The 19155-nt window shown below is 38.7% G+C and overlaps 1 protein-coding gene across 1 annotated transcript; it reads left to right on the top strand.

The window, feature by feature from the left end:
* The first annotated feature begins 300 nt into the window (after positions 1-300).
* Positions 301-9257, top strand: LOC135465899 (membrane frizzled-related protein-like). The gene is made up of 5 exons (XM_064743270.1): positions 301-428; positions 1526-1774; positions 2781-2921; positions 6278-6510; positions 7758-9257. Exons 1-5 carry the CDS (start codon positions 347-349, stop codon positions 7926-7928), a joined length of 876 nt encoding a protein of 291 aa, XP_064599340.1. The 5' UTR covers positions 301-346; the 3' UTR covers positions 7929-9257.
* Positions 9258-19155: the final 9898 nt, after the last annotated feature.

The following is a 19155-nucleotide window of genomic DNA, read 5'->3' on the forward strand; positions in this document are numbered from 1 at the left end:
TGTGTTGTCAGAATTTATATCTGGCTATGTAGGTTATCCTAGCGATATTACGATATTGACTACTTCTGGGCTTGACCCTAGCCTGATGTCAAAATTTGTTCAGCATAGATACAGTGACACAGATAGGTGTGTGACTTATCCAGCGATGTACAACACACAAATATACGCAGACAGCTAACTGATACCGATAGCGGAAGTCATATGACTGTGACGTCATGTGACGTCGAGTCTCGAGATAGGGGAAAATAGCTATGCTGATATAACATCGTTCATAAAGTGGGGCGCATTCCATCGCTTTGGAGGTATTACTTTGATTCAAATAACAAAACTGGAGCCAAAAACAAAAATGGATATGCCAAGGATGTCTTATGTGGCCGCGGTTGTTCTTTTCCTGTCTTTCACATCTGTAGATTGCGAACCCGTTACATGTAAGTTAATAAGTGGGCGTTTCGTCTAGTTTCTGATCGAATGTTTATACCCTGTTCAGTTCGGACACTCCATAAGTCAGTTAAATACTGTTTATTTATTTATTTTATTTTACGACGTACGCAAAAATGTCTCACTGATATGACTGCAGTAACGAAAACGGCAGAGCTCGGTGTATAAGATATATAATTTAGCTGATTTATCGTTAGGTTAAAACATTTTCTCACGTTTTTATAACTTATACTAGCACTATAGAACGCTTTAACCTAATATAAATGCTTCCTTCCGACACAACAGTCAGCATGCTGGATTTACCATTATTAAGGTTACACATACGTAACAAATAGACAGAGAGACAGACCAAGAAACACAAAGGATGGCATGCAATATTAACAGTCTGAAGAACGTGAATTATCGCAGTACACTTTTAGTCGTATATGGTTGATATGTAAGTTGATAAGTGGGAAATTACAACAGTCAAGCGAAAACATTATTTAAAAACAAATCAGTTACACCTTCAAACTTACATACACATGGGTTTATGATTTAGCTATATAAACTATTTGAACAAAGATGAACTTTTTGAAAACAGTTATGGTATTTTTATAACACTGATAGCTTCTTTGACTTTACCTGAAAAATGTACATAACTAGATGAAGGCATTCTGAGAGTGCAAACTTCGGCTCCAGCAAAATGTACACTTTCCCTCGATCATTACAGAACCAGGAACCATGCAGTCAGATAGAAAGACAAATGAATGTAATCTTTTTAGTCGGAGGTAATAAAAACCACCCCATTCGGGGGGATCTCTCTCATGGAGTCTATGGCTCTTGTAAAATACAATACTCTGGAATCTTTGCGACGACACAAGGGCGATATAATTGCAGGTTGCAAAACATTCTTATGAACATTGTTCTTGCCTTTCTGCATGAGTAACCATATACTTGTCTGCTTTAAATGTACGTTGGTAACAAACTGAAGCAACATAGTTCATAATGGGACCAGTTGTGCACTGAAAGCTCTGAATTGTGAACATTTATATAGCTGAATGCGTTGTTCTTCACATAGCTAATTTGCTATCGCTTTCTCCCATTCCAGATTACATGGACACCAAATGTGACCAGTCCATCTCCATGTACTCCGGTTCCGCTCTGTTAGATCTGACCAGTTTTGACAACTATGACCCCAATATGAAATGCGTGGTGAGTCTGCAGTCCAACGAACAGTACATGAATCGCATTATGGTCAAGGTCATCTGGATGGACATTGAAGAAGAATACGTGTCTTGTACCTACGATCGACTGATGATCTACGACGGCATTAACAGTCATAGTTCTAGACTCACAGGTAACTTCAAAATTGAATTTTATTGATTTATTTGATTGGTGTTTTACGCCGTACTCAAGAATATTTCACTTATACGACGGCGGCCAGCATTATGGTGGGAGAAAACCGGACAGAGCCCGGGGGAGACCCACGACCATTCGCAGGTTCCCTTCAGACCAAACTATAATGAACTATGATGTTATTTTATGAAAATTGAACGTTCGTGAAATATAGAATGGAATGAATTTTTAGCTGTGGGAGGCCCCACTTCAGAATTGTAAGATTTGTTGTCATTAATACTAAAGCGAATGACGAAGATATTCTTCTCTCATTTAAATCATTCTTCTATTGTCATAAATTTACATTTTGTGACAGATAGGCAAGTCCAGGCTGTGCCTTTCCTGAGCTGAATTTTAGGTAGGGCACATTTATTCAAGCGTGATCAAGGTTGCAACATTTAACCTTGGAAACCCTATTCCCTATCAGTCAATTAGTGTCGATTGTGTATCCCTTTAAGGGGATAATAAGTCGATTGTATTATCTTAACTGATTTGGTGGAAGCAACCAGTTTTACTTGTGACTTGTAATGTTCGTTTAATCATCGGTAAACTGTCTTATCATTCATGGAAAATTCCCACCCATTTTTTGAGTCAAGTGTAACATGGGCGTTATTTGCCGAGTGGTTGAGACGTTTGTCTTTGAATAGACAGGACAAATCACAGCGCTGGTTTAATCCCAACCTCAGACAAGCTAACATCCATCATCTCCTGGCTTTTCTTTTCTAGCCGCCGTGGCGGCAATAAATTATCCATGATGCTCAAGAAGTGATTTACGCCGTCGTACATGAATTTCACTGGGAATCCTGAGCTTTTCTCCATAATGTCATTCATAATGTTTGACTCTAGGTATTACGCTTTGTTCCACATACCTATATAAGACTGACAGCCGTGAAAAATGTTTGACTACGGCGTTAAACACCAATGAGGTAGGTGAATTAGTGATGACGCTCAGCGCGTTTTGTTCACAGGACGCTACGGGCTATGTGGTAATGTGGCGCCGGCAACCATTTACAGAACGACGGGCGACTGGGTCACGTTCAACTTCACTAGTGACACTTCCCGTCAAGGGCGGGGATTCCAGCTGCTTGTCACGGGCTTTGATGATAGTGGTATGTACTTACGATAGTAGTATGTATTGATGACAGTAGTATGTATTGATGATAGTCTCATGTATTGATGATAGTCTCATGTATTAATGATAGTGGCATAGTGACATGTATTGATAATAGTGTTATGTATTGATGATAGTGGTATGTATTAATGATAGTGGTATGCATTGATGGTAGTGCTATGTTTTAATTATACTTGGGGCCTTAATGACAGTGGTATGGCTTGATGATAGTGGTATGTATTGATGGTAGTGATATTCATTGACGATAGTGGTATGTGTTGATAGTGGAAGGTATTGATGGTACAGGAATGTATAGTTTATAGTGGTATGTATTGATGGCAGTGGTATGTATTGATGGTAGTGGTATACATGATGGTAGTGACGCGTATCGATGGTAGTAGTATGTATTGATGGTAGAGGAATGTATTGATGAAATTGGTATGTATTCATGATGGCAGTATGTATTGATGAAATTGGTATGCATTGGTCATAGTGGCATGTATTGATGATAATGGTATGTATTGATGATAATGGTATGTATTAATGATAGTAGTATGTATTGATAATAGTGATATTCATTGATGATAGTGGTATGCATCGATTGTGGTGGTATTTCTTGATGATAATAGTATGTATTGATTATAATGGTATGTCTGGATTATAGTGGTATGCCTTGATGGTAGTGGTATGTATTGATGATAGCGGCATGCATTGATGATAGTGGTATGTATTGATAGTAGTGATATTCATTGACGATAGTGGTATGTGTTGATGATAGTGGACTGTATTGATGGTAATAGACTGTATTGATGATAGTGGAATGTACTGACGGTAGTGGTATGCATTGGTGATAGTGGTATGTATTGATGATAGTGGTATGCATTGATGATTGTGGTATGTGTTGATAGTAGTGATATCCATTGATAATAGTTGTATACATTGATGCTAGTGTTGTGTATTGATGGTAGTGGTATGTATTGACGATAACGGTATACATTGATGATAGTGGTGTGTATTGACGATAATGGTCTGCATTGATGCTAGTGGTGTGTATTGATGGTAGTGGTATGTATTGACGATAGCGGTATACATTGATGATAGTGGTGTGTATTGACGATAATGGTCTGCATTGATGCTAGTGGTGTGTATTGGTGGTGGGGTATATACTGGTGATAGCGGTATGTATTGATGGTGATGGTGTGTATTGATGGTAGTGGTATATATTGATGATAGTGGTATGCATTGATGATATTGGTATGCATTGATGGTAGTGGTGTGTATTGATGGCGGTGGTGTGTATTGATGGTGGTGATGTGTATTGGTGATAGTGGTATGCATTGATGATAGTGGTGTGTATTTATGGTGGTGGTGTGTATTGATGGTGGTGGTATATATAGATGATAGTGGTATATATTGATAATAGTGGTATGCATTGATGATATTGGTATGCATTGATGATAGTGGTGCGTATTGATGGTGGTGGTGTGCATTGATGATAGTGGTATGTGTGAGACAAAAAGCCTCAGTACAACGAGGAATCTCTAAAATCTTCCGACCGCTTGAAGCAGTTCAAAGCTATATGCTATTTTGTTCATTGCTGTAAGCACGTCACGTTTTTCGGTGTCAAAGGCGCATGGTACACAAGTATGACACGGTTACAACACAAAACGATGTGTTTTTACTCGATGTTTAACCTCTTTGAGTACCTTTTCAGAGCTCCCATTTCTTTCTTTCTGGGAGTCAAACCAATTTTCTCGTCGGACTTTCAAACTGGGGAAAACAATCATACAAACATAATTATGAACGAGAAAGATTGAAGATTTGAGGCCAGAGTCTGCGACACATGCTCATTTCTACAATGCACCAACTGATCAAGAACAAAAGCATAGTCATCCTGGTTTGCTGGGGCGCCCTATTTGGGTGTGATAATTGGACTTACATTTTTAGCACTTTCCTGCGTTGCCATGGGCTTGACCTGGAACGTCCATCATTTTTACGATTGGTATTACAAACATTTGTTTGAGGCATTGAAATTGTTCATTTTGTGTCCTCAGTTAACGTTTTAGCCTTTTTTTCGGTCAGGTGACACTCGGTCCCTCATCAAAGTTAACGCTCAAAACACCCGCACTTCCATCATCTTGTCCACATTGAGCTGAAAGGACGTATTTGACTCAGTATTCATGATTACGACACGATTGTTTCTACTTTTCTTCTGGGCTGACCTTTTTTGGGTGCTGATATCATTTGTTCTGCCTCTGACAGGATAAAAACTGTGTGACCAACTGTGCTCGAGATTCCAAGACAATGTGTAACTCTTTTTCATCTGGGCTGACTTTAATTTGTGACCTGATATCATTTGTTCTGCCGCTGGGAGAATAAAAGTATATAATCCACCCTGCTCGAGATTCCAAGACAATGTGTAACTCTTTTTCATCTGGGCTGACTTTAATTTGTGGCCTGGTATCATTTGTTCTGCCTCTAGGAGAATAAAAAGTGTATGACATACTCTGCTCAAGATTCCAAGACAATGTTTAACTTCAGATTAACGTCAGCTGCGTTTGAGGGCATACAGCTTACAACACCCTGTGAGAATCTAGGGCCGGCTTTATTACATTACGAATCAAGAATGAATACGCCTGTAATTACAGAGGATATAATCTCTAACAATGATTTTTCAGCTGTGGTTTTAACTAAAGGGATGCGGTCACTGTGAGTTCAAGTCCAGCTTAGGCTGGCTTTCTCTCTGACCGTACGTGGGAAGGTCTGCCAGCAACCTGCAGATGGTCGTGGGTTTGCCCCGGGCTCTGCCCGGTTTCCTCCCACTACAATGCTGGCCGATTATGAATACGGCCTAAAACACCGATCAAATAAATAAATAAATAAATAAATAAATACAGAGTTATAATGATAGGCATTTTGTTCTGATAATGAGGTCTGATTGTTCAGATCTTCACTCAATCACGCACGCACGCACGCACGCATGCACGCACGCACGCACGCACGCACGGTCTCACTTACTCACTCACTCACTTACTCACTCACTCAAGCAATCAAGCATGCAATAAATCACTCAATCAAGCAATCAATCCACCAGTCAAACAGCCAATCAATCGGTCAATTAATCAATCAATCAAATGAACCATGTAGATATTATCTGCTAAGGAATTGGCTTGACCTTCTCCAAGTACCAATGAATGAATGAATGAATGATTCAATAAGTCTAGCCGTGAAAGCAGCATCTGTTTAGGGATTTGCTAGGCCGATTCCATTTATACCAACCAATCAGTAATTCAATCACTCAATCAATCAATCAATCAGTCAATAAATCTAACCATGAAAATATTTTCTGTTTAGGAATTTGCTTGACCAGCTCCGAGTACGAATGCAGCAATGGTTTCTGTGTTGACGAGGACCTAGAATGCGACGGCTACAACAACTGCGGCGACAATTCGGACGAGTTGCTGTGCTCCCTGTCTGTGGGAGGGATTGTGGGTATCAGTGTAGGCTGCGTGGCAGGAGCCTTCATCCTGGCCGCCATTGTTGTTCTAATAGCTTCCAGAAATAAGACCTCTTACCGACATGTACAGGTAAGATATAGCAGTCGGAGCAGCGTTACAATTGATTTCCCATGCTAATCTATCTGTTGTACATTCGACATTCACACAGCCAGCATAGGTAATTTTATGAAGCTCAAACATTAAATTGTAAAAAAGAAAAGTCGGACTGTTCAGTGAAACCACCATTTTTCATCTCAGTACCGGTAGTCATTTTCGCGTGTATCTGCTGTAAGCTGAGGACATAATTGTGAACGCAGTCATCACGAGAAAGAAATCATATACCCTGTACTTACAAGGCCATACATGAGTGTACACACTAAAAATAAATGTTTCGTTTATAAACACATTTCTGTTACAGTTACTGACGCTTCATGATCTTTGTTCATAAAGACTAAGTTTATCAATTGAAGAATTGTGCTTATTATGGTAAACATGTGACATACTTAATCAGAAAACATGTGACATTCGTATTCAGTAAACATGTGACGTTTACTATAACACTTTTACATGTTTATCGAATTTTTCCACTTCATAACACAAAGTGATGTTTACTTGGCTATTTGTGCTTATTGAAAATATCCACACTACCATGTGAACATTTTAAATTCTTATTATTTTAAACATGTTTACTGTAATAAGCAAATCTCTTTGATAACTAAACTTCGTCTTCATGAATAAATGCCAGGACGCGTTGGAAACTGTATCATGAATGTGTTTATGAAAGAAACACTTGCCTTTAGTGTGTACAGGGCAGTCATTTCTTTTGGTATATCATCACATTTTCATTTTTATTATTTTTTTCGTATTTACATTGACACGTCATCGGAATGTTCCACTCGACGGACAATATAGGAGTGATAAGCTACCTTGATGCGTTTTATTATGAATGGACTTGTCATTTCGTTAAGACGTGAAATTTTGTAAAACAAACACAAAACAACTTTATGTGATGTCTTTCATGTGTTAACAGCTTAAATGATTCTTTATGTTTATGTGCTAAACTACTGACTGTAAACTACAAGATAACGGCTATAATTCATGCCATCCTATATTTCATGAACCTTCAACTTTCCTAAAATAATATCATATTTCATAATAGTCAGGCCTGGAAGCAACCTGCGGATGGTCGTGGGTTTCCCCTGAAATCTGCCCGGTTCCCTCCCACTATAATGCTGGTCGCCGTCGTATAATTGAGATATTCTTGAGTACCGCGTAAAACACCAATCAAATTAAATCATAATAGTCAGCAATAGATGGCAGCTGTTTGTGTTTTTCAGCCTGCAGTGACCGAGAGAAGTTACATACCCGGGAATGGACAGCCTTACACAGTTTATGGCAGTCCAATATCACAGAGTACTTTACCGCCTGCGTACGGCACGCTGTACTCACCTCCATATCCTGTTCAGGGTCAAGCTGCTGGGTCAAAGGTCGACACACAAGCAAAGTAATACTGGAGACTATATCACGTGCTTATGTCAACAAACAACAAACTGAGCAGCTGCCAAGATGTGTGACCATGACGTATAGAGCTTACGCCTTTTTTTCTATGAGTTTAATACGGACAACTCTGTATATGTATTAGTTCAAAATGGACGTCATTCTTGAAAGTTTTAAGATGTATATTTGTGTAAAAATTATGGATGCATATTTACTATAGTGCACAAAAGAAGTATGTAAATGTATTCAATTACTAAATCAATGTGATATTTTCCCCGCTATAGCAATTTGACGCCTTGAGGAAAAGAAGATCCTTTTTGATATTGATGCTTGTAAGTTGTGTATCATATGACATATCATTCAGAAGGCCTCCGTGACCTAGTGTTTGTCGTGATAGCGCAACACTATGGTCCAAGAGCATCCTGCAAAATGCCATTACTGTGAGCTGATAGTCAGCTTATATTGGCTTCTTCTCCGGTCGTACGTGTGAAAGTCTGCCAGCGGATAATCGCGGATTTCCATCGGGGAAACATATGCAAATAATACCCAGTTGTGTTTTGTCTTCCTAATTTGTCTAAAGTGTTGTTTCATTTTGTAAATAAAAGCTAAAATTTTTTTTATATTTTAAAATAATATTTTAGTTATCATGGTTATAAATGGGAAAACAAGCTGTATCTTCCGTCTTCAAAGTTCATATTACTTGCAGGAACGCAATACAACTATGAATACGTCTCTTCATGCATGACATTCATATCTATAATAAGTTACAAAGTTTCGTGTTTTTTCCTCCTAGGGTTGTTGTCGGTTTTGTCTTGTTACCGTATGAGCCATTTTTTTAAAGATTTGGCTTCACAGGCTCTCTAGTCTGTGATATTTTACTGGTGTCGTAATTTAAGCACTTAAATTGTGACCATTGTTTTACCGAACGGCTTTCATTTCTCGATTTCATTCAATTTCTTGTACTAAATAATGAAGTACACATGTGTGTAGACTCGGCTTCTGTACTAAATAATGAAGTGTACATGTGTCTAGACTCAGCTTCTGTACTAACTAATGAAGTGTACATGTGTGTAGACTCGGCTTCTGTATTAAATAATGAAGTGTACATGTGTGTAAACCCGGCTTCTAAAGATAGCTCCAATAGCTATTACATCAATACATGTAATGGATGTGAGCACCCAATTTAGTGTTGAAGTCTGTAAAACCAATGTTATAAATGATGTATTTTGTGAGGTTTGAAACATTAATCATTGATATCTACAATATCTACAAACCAGATATTATAACTTCCAACATCTCTGTGATATCAGGAATTTATTTATAATAAAGTGTTAGCATCTTGGGACTATTTTTAAGAACTTGATATTGATTGGCACTCACCATAAGGCCAAAAACTGAGTATTGAGCTGCCTTTTTTTTTTTGAGTGAGTGGGGTATATCACGCTGAATGTCTTCTGCATGGCATTTCATTGAGGCAGCACAAGGTATTTGCCTTTAGAGGGCCTGTGACAAGAAGATATAGTCTTGTCATGAGCGAATTACTACGAACCAAGAATATTGTGTCTTCAGAATTTATTTATTTATTTATTTAATTCATTAGTGTTTTACGTCGCACTCAAGAATATTTCACTTATACGACGGCGGCCAGCATTATGGTGGGAGGGAGCAGGGCAGAGCCCGTGGAAACCCACGACCATCTGCAGGTTGCTGATAGACCTTCCCACGTACGGCCGGAGAGGATGTCTTCAGAATGAGGACAGAATATAATACTATAGCTACAAACTGTTCTAATATATAGGCCATTCCTACGGAATACTTTTTGCTAGTTATTAGCGGGATATTATTATTTATTTATTTATTTGATTGCTTTTTTACGATACTCAAGAATATTTCATTTATACGACGGCGGCCAGCATTATGGTGGGTGGAAACCGGGCAGAGCCAGGAGGAAACCCACGACCATCCACCGGTTGCTGGAAGACGGGATACTGTTACGTCCACACCATAATATTATGTTTCACTAACGCAATCTATTCTAGCGTGACTCAAAAAAAATTAATACGATGTTCAAGTTAATAGACTAGTGTCTAGGTTGTAAGGAGGACAGTTCCAGGGACTTTATGAGCCCGCTGTCGCCCCGGAGACAGTATTCAATCAATTTTGTCACGTATAGTGGAATCTGCTGTTAAATGTGGTCGGTTTCTCCTGGTTTCCTCTCCCAGTTATCCTCGTCTCTGCAGCCCAAGGACAGTGATCCGGGAATAATACTAATAATACCAATACTACTAATTCTACTACTAGTACGAGTATTTGTACTACTAATATAATAAAATAATATACTAAAAAATAAATAAATATGCAAATAAATATATAAACGCATGTATGTAACTTCTTAGATAAATATAAATAAATAAATATATAATAAATATAGATTCTTATAAATAAATAAATAAATACATAAATACTGCCGAGGCAGGAGAGATGAACAAATACATACTAGTGCGCGTCTGACATAGATGACAGATTAATACTGAATAAGTGCATCAGGTACGTTGATGGCGTTCTACTTAAGGCAGCAGGATTACCATGTCACCGCAATTCAGAGTTCCTGCCGTCATCTAAAGCACAAACTATGGGCACATCTTACTTAAGTGGGGCTGTTTTCATGCTGGCAACGTACCACGCCTTTTCTCAACCAACTGGAGGTAATTTGGTAATGTGGGCGTATTTATGTATTTGTTTGATTGTTATTCACCGCGCCATGCTGTGAAATATTTCACTTATACTATTGTGTTTAGTGTTATGGTTAGAGGAAATCGGAGTGCAAGAGGAAAACTAGCGAGCTTTGGTAAGTTTCTGGCGAATTTTTGTCAAATGTGAAGTACAGATATGCACACAGTAAGGGAAGACAACGACCATACAAACGTCGTCGAATGCACATTTTCACTAAAGCCATCTCATGTACAATTAAACCGGGAAAGTGGGTGTATGAATCGAAGGTCATTTCTGTCCACATTGCAGGTAAAGCCGTGGTATCTGTATTACATTCGATCCACTTGAACTTTATCTACATATTTCACCAGAATGAATAGCTTAATGCTAGGTATCTTGCTTCTAATGTCAACACACCTCAACAGTGACTGAACTTGTCAAATTTTGACCTACGGACGGACTTTTATTTACAAACGTTTGATTTGATTTTTTTTATTTATTTGATTGGTGTTTTACGCCATACTCAAGAATATTTCACTTATACGACGTCGGCCAGCATTGTGGTGGAGGGAAACCATTAGATTACCAGGTATGTAGTCTGTTCTTTTCTGTGATTTATTGAAATGCAGGATTTCCTTTCGTTTATTTTGGTTTTACCTTGTTAGTTTCTCTTCCTTCCGTGTTCTTATTCAAATCAGCGTTTTTATATAAGCAGCGTCTTTTGACATGTCCACAGCAAAAACTTACTGATTTTATGGTTGTTTAATGCCATGCACAAGAAGTTTGTCACTTGTATGACGTCTGCCCGTTTTGGCAACGGGAGACGGGAGTACCCAGCGTAATCCATTACTAACCTTCGCCAGGTTCCTGGCAAACCTCCTTACAAAAGCTGAATTAGCGAGACCTGGGTTCGAACTTCCGACCTAAGTGGTCACGGTATTCGCAGCTACCCAGCGCTTAAACCATATAAGCGAAAAAGACGCCTGACCAATTTGAGTGTTGTTGGTATGCGGGCAGGGAAATATCTGATACCTTAACCAGTCATTCCTCCTGAAGGAGGTTTACCAAATTTTTGTAACTACCCTCCCCTGGGATTATTGTTTGCAGACTACATGGATCGTCGGTGCGGCTCGACAATCCAGCTATACCAGGGTTCCCTCTTACTGAGCCTCACCGACTCTCCGAAATACGCTCCGTACATGACTTGTGAGGTTGAGGTGGAGTCCAATGAGGGCAGAGTCATGGTGAAGGTCATATGGATGGACATAGAGGACGGTCTACTGTGCGAATACGATCGCCTTGTTATTTATGACGGATCAAGCAAAATCAAACTTACAGGTATGACACAGAGCAAAGGGAGGTTAGCAAATCTAGGACAATCCTGTTCCAAGCTAAGCAGACGTACATGAGGTTTATAGCTATTCTAGGGGAATCCGGCCCCAAACCAAGCACACGGAGTCTAACGGAGTGAATAACATAATCGGTACATGAAGTTAGCCTGCCTAGGAGAATCCGGCACCAATCCAAGCACCTGAATCTAACGAGTATATAGCAGAAATGGTACTTGAGGTTGACTTGCCTAGGACAATTCCAGAAAGAGCTCTCGAGGACAATGGGGCCCCAAGACAAGTAATAAAATCAGCGTTGAACCACCGGTTTGAATCGCGAACTTGGATGATGAGAAATGGTACACGAAGTACCTGATGACATACTGTAGTTTGTTTTATCTTTATATGAAATATTTATAGATACGGCGAAAAACACTAACTAATTAGGTAAATATAGACTGCAGATAAGCTGTTATCACTGGGAATATAATTGTACAAACTCTTCGTTTTGTGTCTCTTTCAGGACCATATATCCTTTGTGGAAATGTTGCACCAGATACTGTGTATACTTCTAACGGCACACGCATAACAATAAAGTTTACTAGTGACAGCTTTGGTCAGAACCCGGGCTTCCAATTACTCCTCACAGGGTTCAATGATAGCCGTGAGTATGCATTTTATTGGCATTCTATTATCACATGTAGTTCACCTAATATGCATATATGTCTATTTTCAAGTTTGCTGCCATTTCCAATCTTTGCTCAAAGTTTCCCCTAAAACAAGGTCGAATTCCAATTTAAACGAAGCTTAAGCAGTAATATACATTTGGAACATTTACTTCTTTTCTGTTTTGCAATTGTATACCATCAGTATCCCAGTGTCGTAAAACCGCGATCAAACAATGGGATTTGTGATACTGACCCGTGTAATGAAAATAGGACAAATTTATTTCAAAAACTGCATTTCAGATAGAATCAGTTATATTTCCGTTTTTGCTATTTCAAGATATTGTTCACCGCCAAGCAAAATGCCACCCTTATGATGAATGCTATTGAGTAACATTCATTCTTATTTTAAAGGTTACTGTATATCTTCTGGATTCCGGTGTAGTAATAGATACTGCATTGATGGTCACCTGAAATGTGACGGTTACGACAACTGCGGAGACAACTCGGACGAAAGTTTCTGCTTTTTGTCCCTGCGCGGAATCGTGGGCATCAGCGTAGCTGGAGCCTATGTTCTGTTTGCTGTCGTCATTCTACTGGCTTATGGTAGAAAGAGAAAAGCAGGCCGGTATAGTTCAGTCTGAGGGGATGTTAGAGCCCTATTCTATTTTCCCCACCTTAAATACCTCTGAATTTTGTATGCTTTATTAATAATGGTGTGTTTTTTAAATGACTGGATGAGTAAACATGTTTATGACGGTGTTTTAGTTTCAATAGAAATATTCTTGATACCCGTCACCAATATACACCCGCTTAGTACGGACTGAAAGGAAACAATAATTTATTTATCTGTGCCGTGCTGATGCAGTTTGAAAACAATGGACAAAAAGTAGATGAATGAGTTGCCCATATTTTCTCCAGTATTATTGAAACCCACCTGTGTAATGAAAAATCATGAAGATTCATTTGTTCTAATATATTACGACTGTTATTCATTACAGACCATTTCGATGGAAACAGCTAATTTTCTTGAGTCTGGAAAATATTGCACAGCATATCCTGTAGAACAGTTTACCACGCTTCATATCCGGTTCTGGGTTAAACAGCAGTGTCAAAGGTCAGCACAGTGTAAGCCGTATGAAACATACAGTTTGTCATTTGCAGTGAAGACTACTGACCTGCAGAATGGTTTAACCTGACTTCGGCTTTCGTGGACTAAAGTATGTTCTCAGTGACGTCACCACACAGAGCCAGAGACATTACCAATCACAAACATAAATAAATAAACAAATAAATAAATAAATAAATAAAAATAAAATAAAATAAAATAAAATAAAATAAATCAATAAATAAATCAATAATTAATTAATTAATTATATGAACACTGGGCCATAAATGTTTAGACAGTATACTGAGTTTTCACCCCTTGCATTAGTCGTCCCTGTAATTTGACTGCTACTAAGATAACAAGACTTTGGGCTTGAAATTCAGCATATAGGAAAACTCGGTACCGGTAACAGAATATTTTTTGTTAAACTTTAAGAATGTTGACAACTTTATTAAACCAAAAACCATGATTCAGTCAAGGCATTAATCAAATTCAGCCGTTATCTCATAACGACAACTTAATGTCATCTGTATGTGACGAGCGTTAGATTTGTGTTATGTGTATGAATAAGGAAATCTGCATTATTTGGCTAACAACCAAGGTATCTTGTGTGTCATACATAACAGAAAAGTACTTGGCTTAGTTTTGTGGTTCACGAATGCACTCAACATAGGGATTACAGCATTACGAAGACAACACAACATTATAAATCGCACAGTATTTGAAATACTAGTCTACATTATACATGTATAATGACTGCATCAGATATAAGTTAAAAAACGTATAGTTGTAATGTGTAGGAAAATATACACGTTTTGATTTTTTTTTTGATTTCAGAAATGGGCTTACATATACTGAATAAATCGCAGAATTGATTGTGAAAGCTTTGTCTAGAGTTGATTGTATTATCTGTTGTGTACGTTTTGCTCAACTGGCACTGTGTGGTACCCCCATGTAACCGCACCCACTTTCTGGAGTTTCTTATTATGGACGGCATAACCGTGTAATTGTTCAAGTTGGTCATTGTTTTTACTTATGTCATAAGTTCGGTCTTAGTGCTTGACGATCAAAATAAAATAGAAAAAGAAAGGTCTCCATTAGTGGAAGAAAATCATTAACTATTATTAAAACGTTAGGAGATCTGAAATATCCATGCAGGAAATTTACAAACTATGCATGGTGTCTTGCCTCTGTCTAATGGAAACTACATGTAGAAGCAGCTTTTCTTCAAAACGTGTTTGAATAGCGTTGGTCTATATGGATAGCCGTAAGGTTCACGTGGAGCTGTGCGTGATAAGATACAAGTCTCCACAAGCCAGACGCTGTGTTCATAAGTCCCTCAGCAGAACTTTTGTTTTGGTTTTCTCTTATTGTTCGTATGATATTGGTGATACTAAGAGGTCGACGGTGTCTTACGTTTGAAGACTTCTTGTTTTTCGAAGTGGAAAAGTTTGTCAGTAGCTTTCGGAAAGTCGGTGATATATCCTTGACTCCGGACGAGTCCATCCAGAAAAATAACGTGGAATATTCTTGAGTTTAAACAACAACCATCAAAGAAATAAACTAAAAGTTTCGAGAGCGCAAATCTCGATCATAGCCACAAGACCGCGTGATGAGTTCTAACAAGAGGCCAATATTCTGGTAGGCACTGTTACAAGACAATGGAAATATATGCATTTGTGTCCTACGTTTAAGCCATTTTTGAATCAGGATCCAGATGCGAATCACCACCATAATGTAGTACTGATGATATTTATATATGATCAAAATTTCCTAACAATCCGTGAATGACTTTTTCTGCCACGCAGAAGTTGCAGACAGACAGACAGACAGACGAATAAACACTGGTCAAAATACTGTTTACGACTGGGCGAACTGTCTGGCTGTCTTCACAGATCAAGACAAAGTGTACAGATGTCATCTTCACTATGTTGAGGACAGAGTCTGGTTCACCTTGTATATATACCAGATCGGATTTCATCTCAAAGATCATGTGAGCCACTGCTTATGGAGGTGACTTCATGGCTGGATTCATCTTTGATCTACCATCGGCCTATATCACATCACTACGAAGAGAGCGTCAGCCGATATTTTCGTATGTGTGTTTCTCTTTATAGTTCGCGTGTGTAGTATTATGATGTAGCCCTATACAGTCATATACCTTGTATGTGATTGTACATGATTCGCTCTCCACATTTATAGGACCCTGTGGTGTGCGCATCACCACCATGCTGTTGTTGTTGTTGTCGTCGTCCACGTTGATGATGGCCGCTTCTGAAACTTTAGGTAATTGCTATTAACTCTTGATGTGATGATGAAGCCTAACCTTCTCAACCATTAGGGATCATTTGCCTCTTTAAAAAATCATTATCAATGTTTTACGCTGCAGAGCTTGTGGGCTGTGTCAGTGCCACGCAATGATCCTCTCACCAATGCTTTCGCTGTGTTCCAGTCCAACTCTTGCTGGTTTCCTCTCCGGTCGTACGCGGGCATGTGTTCCAGGAACCTGCGGATAGTGTGTTTCCTCAGGACTCTGCCCGGTTTCCTCCCACCATAACGCAGGCCACCGTCGTATGCGTGAAATATTCTTGAGTACGGCGCAAAACACCAATCAAATACCCGAAAACCTATAAAGATACAGTAAGATACAGTCTTACAGCCAAGAAGAAAACGGTACATCGTGTGAAGTGACTTGTTCTAGACCTCTTTTGTAAGGCCTCTTTTCCATTTTTGCGAAGAATTAATCCATAAAACGCCCAAAGATACTTCCAGTAACCCACCTATCCAATAGCCAACCACCGGACTTAGTTTGCCAATAGTATCTACAATGCAGAATCGTACAATCTGCATTCACCAACTGAACAGCCAAATAACGCTGAAAAACACTACTTATTCAGCCAACTCCACAGCCTACGACCCATAATGCTCACAGCGTATGCACCGCCGTCTATATCCGCTTTACATGACTGCCGCCACTGGCAAATTTTTGTGCAGAGATCTTAAACAACGCCAAGGTCATGTAGGTCACTATCGGATAAAACAAAAACTCTGTCTCAAAACTTTTCTGCTAAAATTTTCTGAAAATGTGCTAAATTATCCCTAACATGATACTAACGGACACCTGAAGTATTTTTATTGATGAATGCTAAATGTCAAACTGGTCTAGTGATGGCAGTAGTGTAATGTGAGCGTGTATATATATACCGATATGCAAAACGACTCAAAAAGCAAATGTGTTCTGTTTTCTACAATGTGTACCTCATTGTAATAAACACATTTAAAGTATAGCACTAGAGAGTTGGGTAAACAAGATAAACATTGGTGTACGTGTACAAATTTATGATGATTAATGTCTATTTGTGGTACACATCTTGTGTATCGTTCGTACACAATCGATTTTAGAGATTAGCTTTATCAACTATTTCAAATTTCAATATTTTGTTTTGTCCAGTGTACATGGATTCCCAGTGTAACAGTATAGTATGGCTTGAAGGGGACGCATTACTGAAGCTCACGGCTTCGCCGTCCTACCGGGCAGGCTTGTACTGTAAGCTTACCGTGAGGACGAGCTCCGCACACTTCACGCAGCTCAGCATGGACGTACAGGATCTAGACGTGTACGAGTCTTCCGGATGTGTGAAGGACAGCTTGGGGGTGTACCAGGGCAAAACGCTGACACTTCCTCTCACAGGTGAACTGTGTTATGTTTATTCATTGTTTACATATTTATTTGAGCGTGGTTTAACTTTTTTTGTTAAATTTACGATGGCGGTCAGAATTATGAATATGGAGGACACCGGAATCCCCGGAGGTAAACTGTGGAACTTTTCCAAGAATGACTTATAATTTAAATTTACAAATAATTTTTACAAGACATTGTTTAGTATACAAAAACTCCTACACATAGATCACATAACAGGGATCAAACAATCGCCTTGTTGTGAAAAAAGGCCATTTGTTGTCATTTCTACTTTTATTTTTGACCAATTGCTGGACGATTCATGTTTATAAAACAAAATGTACACGTACTCATGCAAAATGACAAAAGCGTCCTTTCAAAACAAGGCTGTTGTTTCGTTGTTCTATTCCCCGAAATAAATAAGAAATAAAAAAGTGATAACGCCGTTTTCTGCCTGTTCGCAGACTGGCAAATTTGAGAGTTATACGTTTCTAGTTTCTACTTCTGACTTCGTTTATTTGTACTAAAATGCTGTGGGAAAAGCTGTTTAGATGTAATTTCATAAAGCAACCTTAATGATACATTAGTATTTCCATCTTCCTTCTCATATACAAGAGCGAAAGTCACATTTGGAGGGACTCATTCAGCCCACATATATAATCGGCAGTAACGCTGATATAAAAAGGCTTGATAACAGAAAGGAATGATGTACCATTTCTTAAGATGTTTTTAGTATAAACACGATGAGCACCTGATGACACTGATGTCGTATCGTCCACCATCTCCTGTTACCATGTTTGTACCGATCATATATTTCAGATGGGAATGGTTTATGTGGTACTACAGCAAAAAATAGCTTCACTCCTCTGCTTCAGCCTCTTACCCTCATATTTAAGAGCAGTCCAGACAGCCCGGGAGGGAGGGGATTCACAGCCTTAATTACATCATACGACACAGGTAAGTATGGAAGTCGTGGAAGATCATCGTGATAAACATGCGGTGCGATTTGACTATATTCATGAAGATCTTGGCGGAAGATTGGGAGAGAACAACTGCACAAAAGAATTAAATAAATGTATAAATAAATCAAATAAAATAAGAAGAAAATAATTAAATAAAGAAATAAAAACGCTCTTGGAAATATTCAGAATCCTTGAATATCGACTTCATGAGTATGCTAATATTTCCAACATAGGCAAACTTATAGGCCCTAACTATTTCAAACAGTTAAACTTTAAATTTTTTAAACATTTAAATCGATCCCATTGAATTTAAAGGTAGATTGATCTCTTTTGATTGAAGCTGATTCCAACTTTCTTCTCTAATTTTCTCAGGCTTATGGCTACCGGAGTTGGTGGAGTAAAGAATTGATCTTTGTTAGATATATGACACACTTTTGAACTTTAAGTTAGCTTAACCCTTGAATGGACTTTATAAGGAATACTAACTGTTATAATTGTGTACATTTATTGCCTTACCGCTGCAGGCAACTGCCTGGCGTATGAGTGTAGAACCGGTCGATGTATTGAGGTGAGATTACTCTGTAATGGACAAAACAACTGTGGGGATTTGTCCGATGAAGTGGGTTGCCAGGTCTCTGGCCCGGGGGTCATCGGTATCACCCTGGGGGCAATCGGTCTGGTTATAGCTACAATTGTCATCATGACGTTAATACGAAAGAGGCATCGCACACATCCAGAATCGGTAAATATAAACACTTTTTGTTAATTGCAAGTTTTCTACCAT

This window comes from Liolophura sinensis, chromosome 5 (genome assembly GCF_032854445.1).
Source record: "Liolophura sinensis isolate JHLJ2023 chromosome 5, CUHK_Ljap_v2, whole genome shotgun sequence".
In the NCBI taxonomy this organism is placed as follows: Eukaryota; Metazoa; Mollusca; class Polyplacophora; order Chitonida; family Chitonidae; genus Liolophura; species Liolophura sinensis.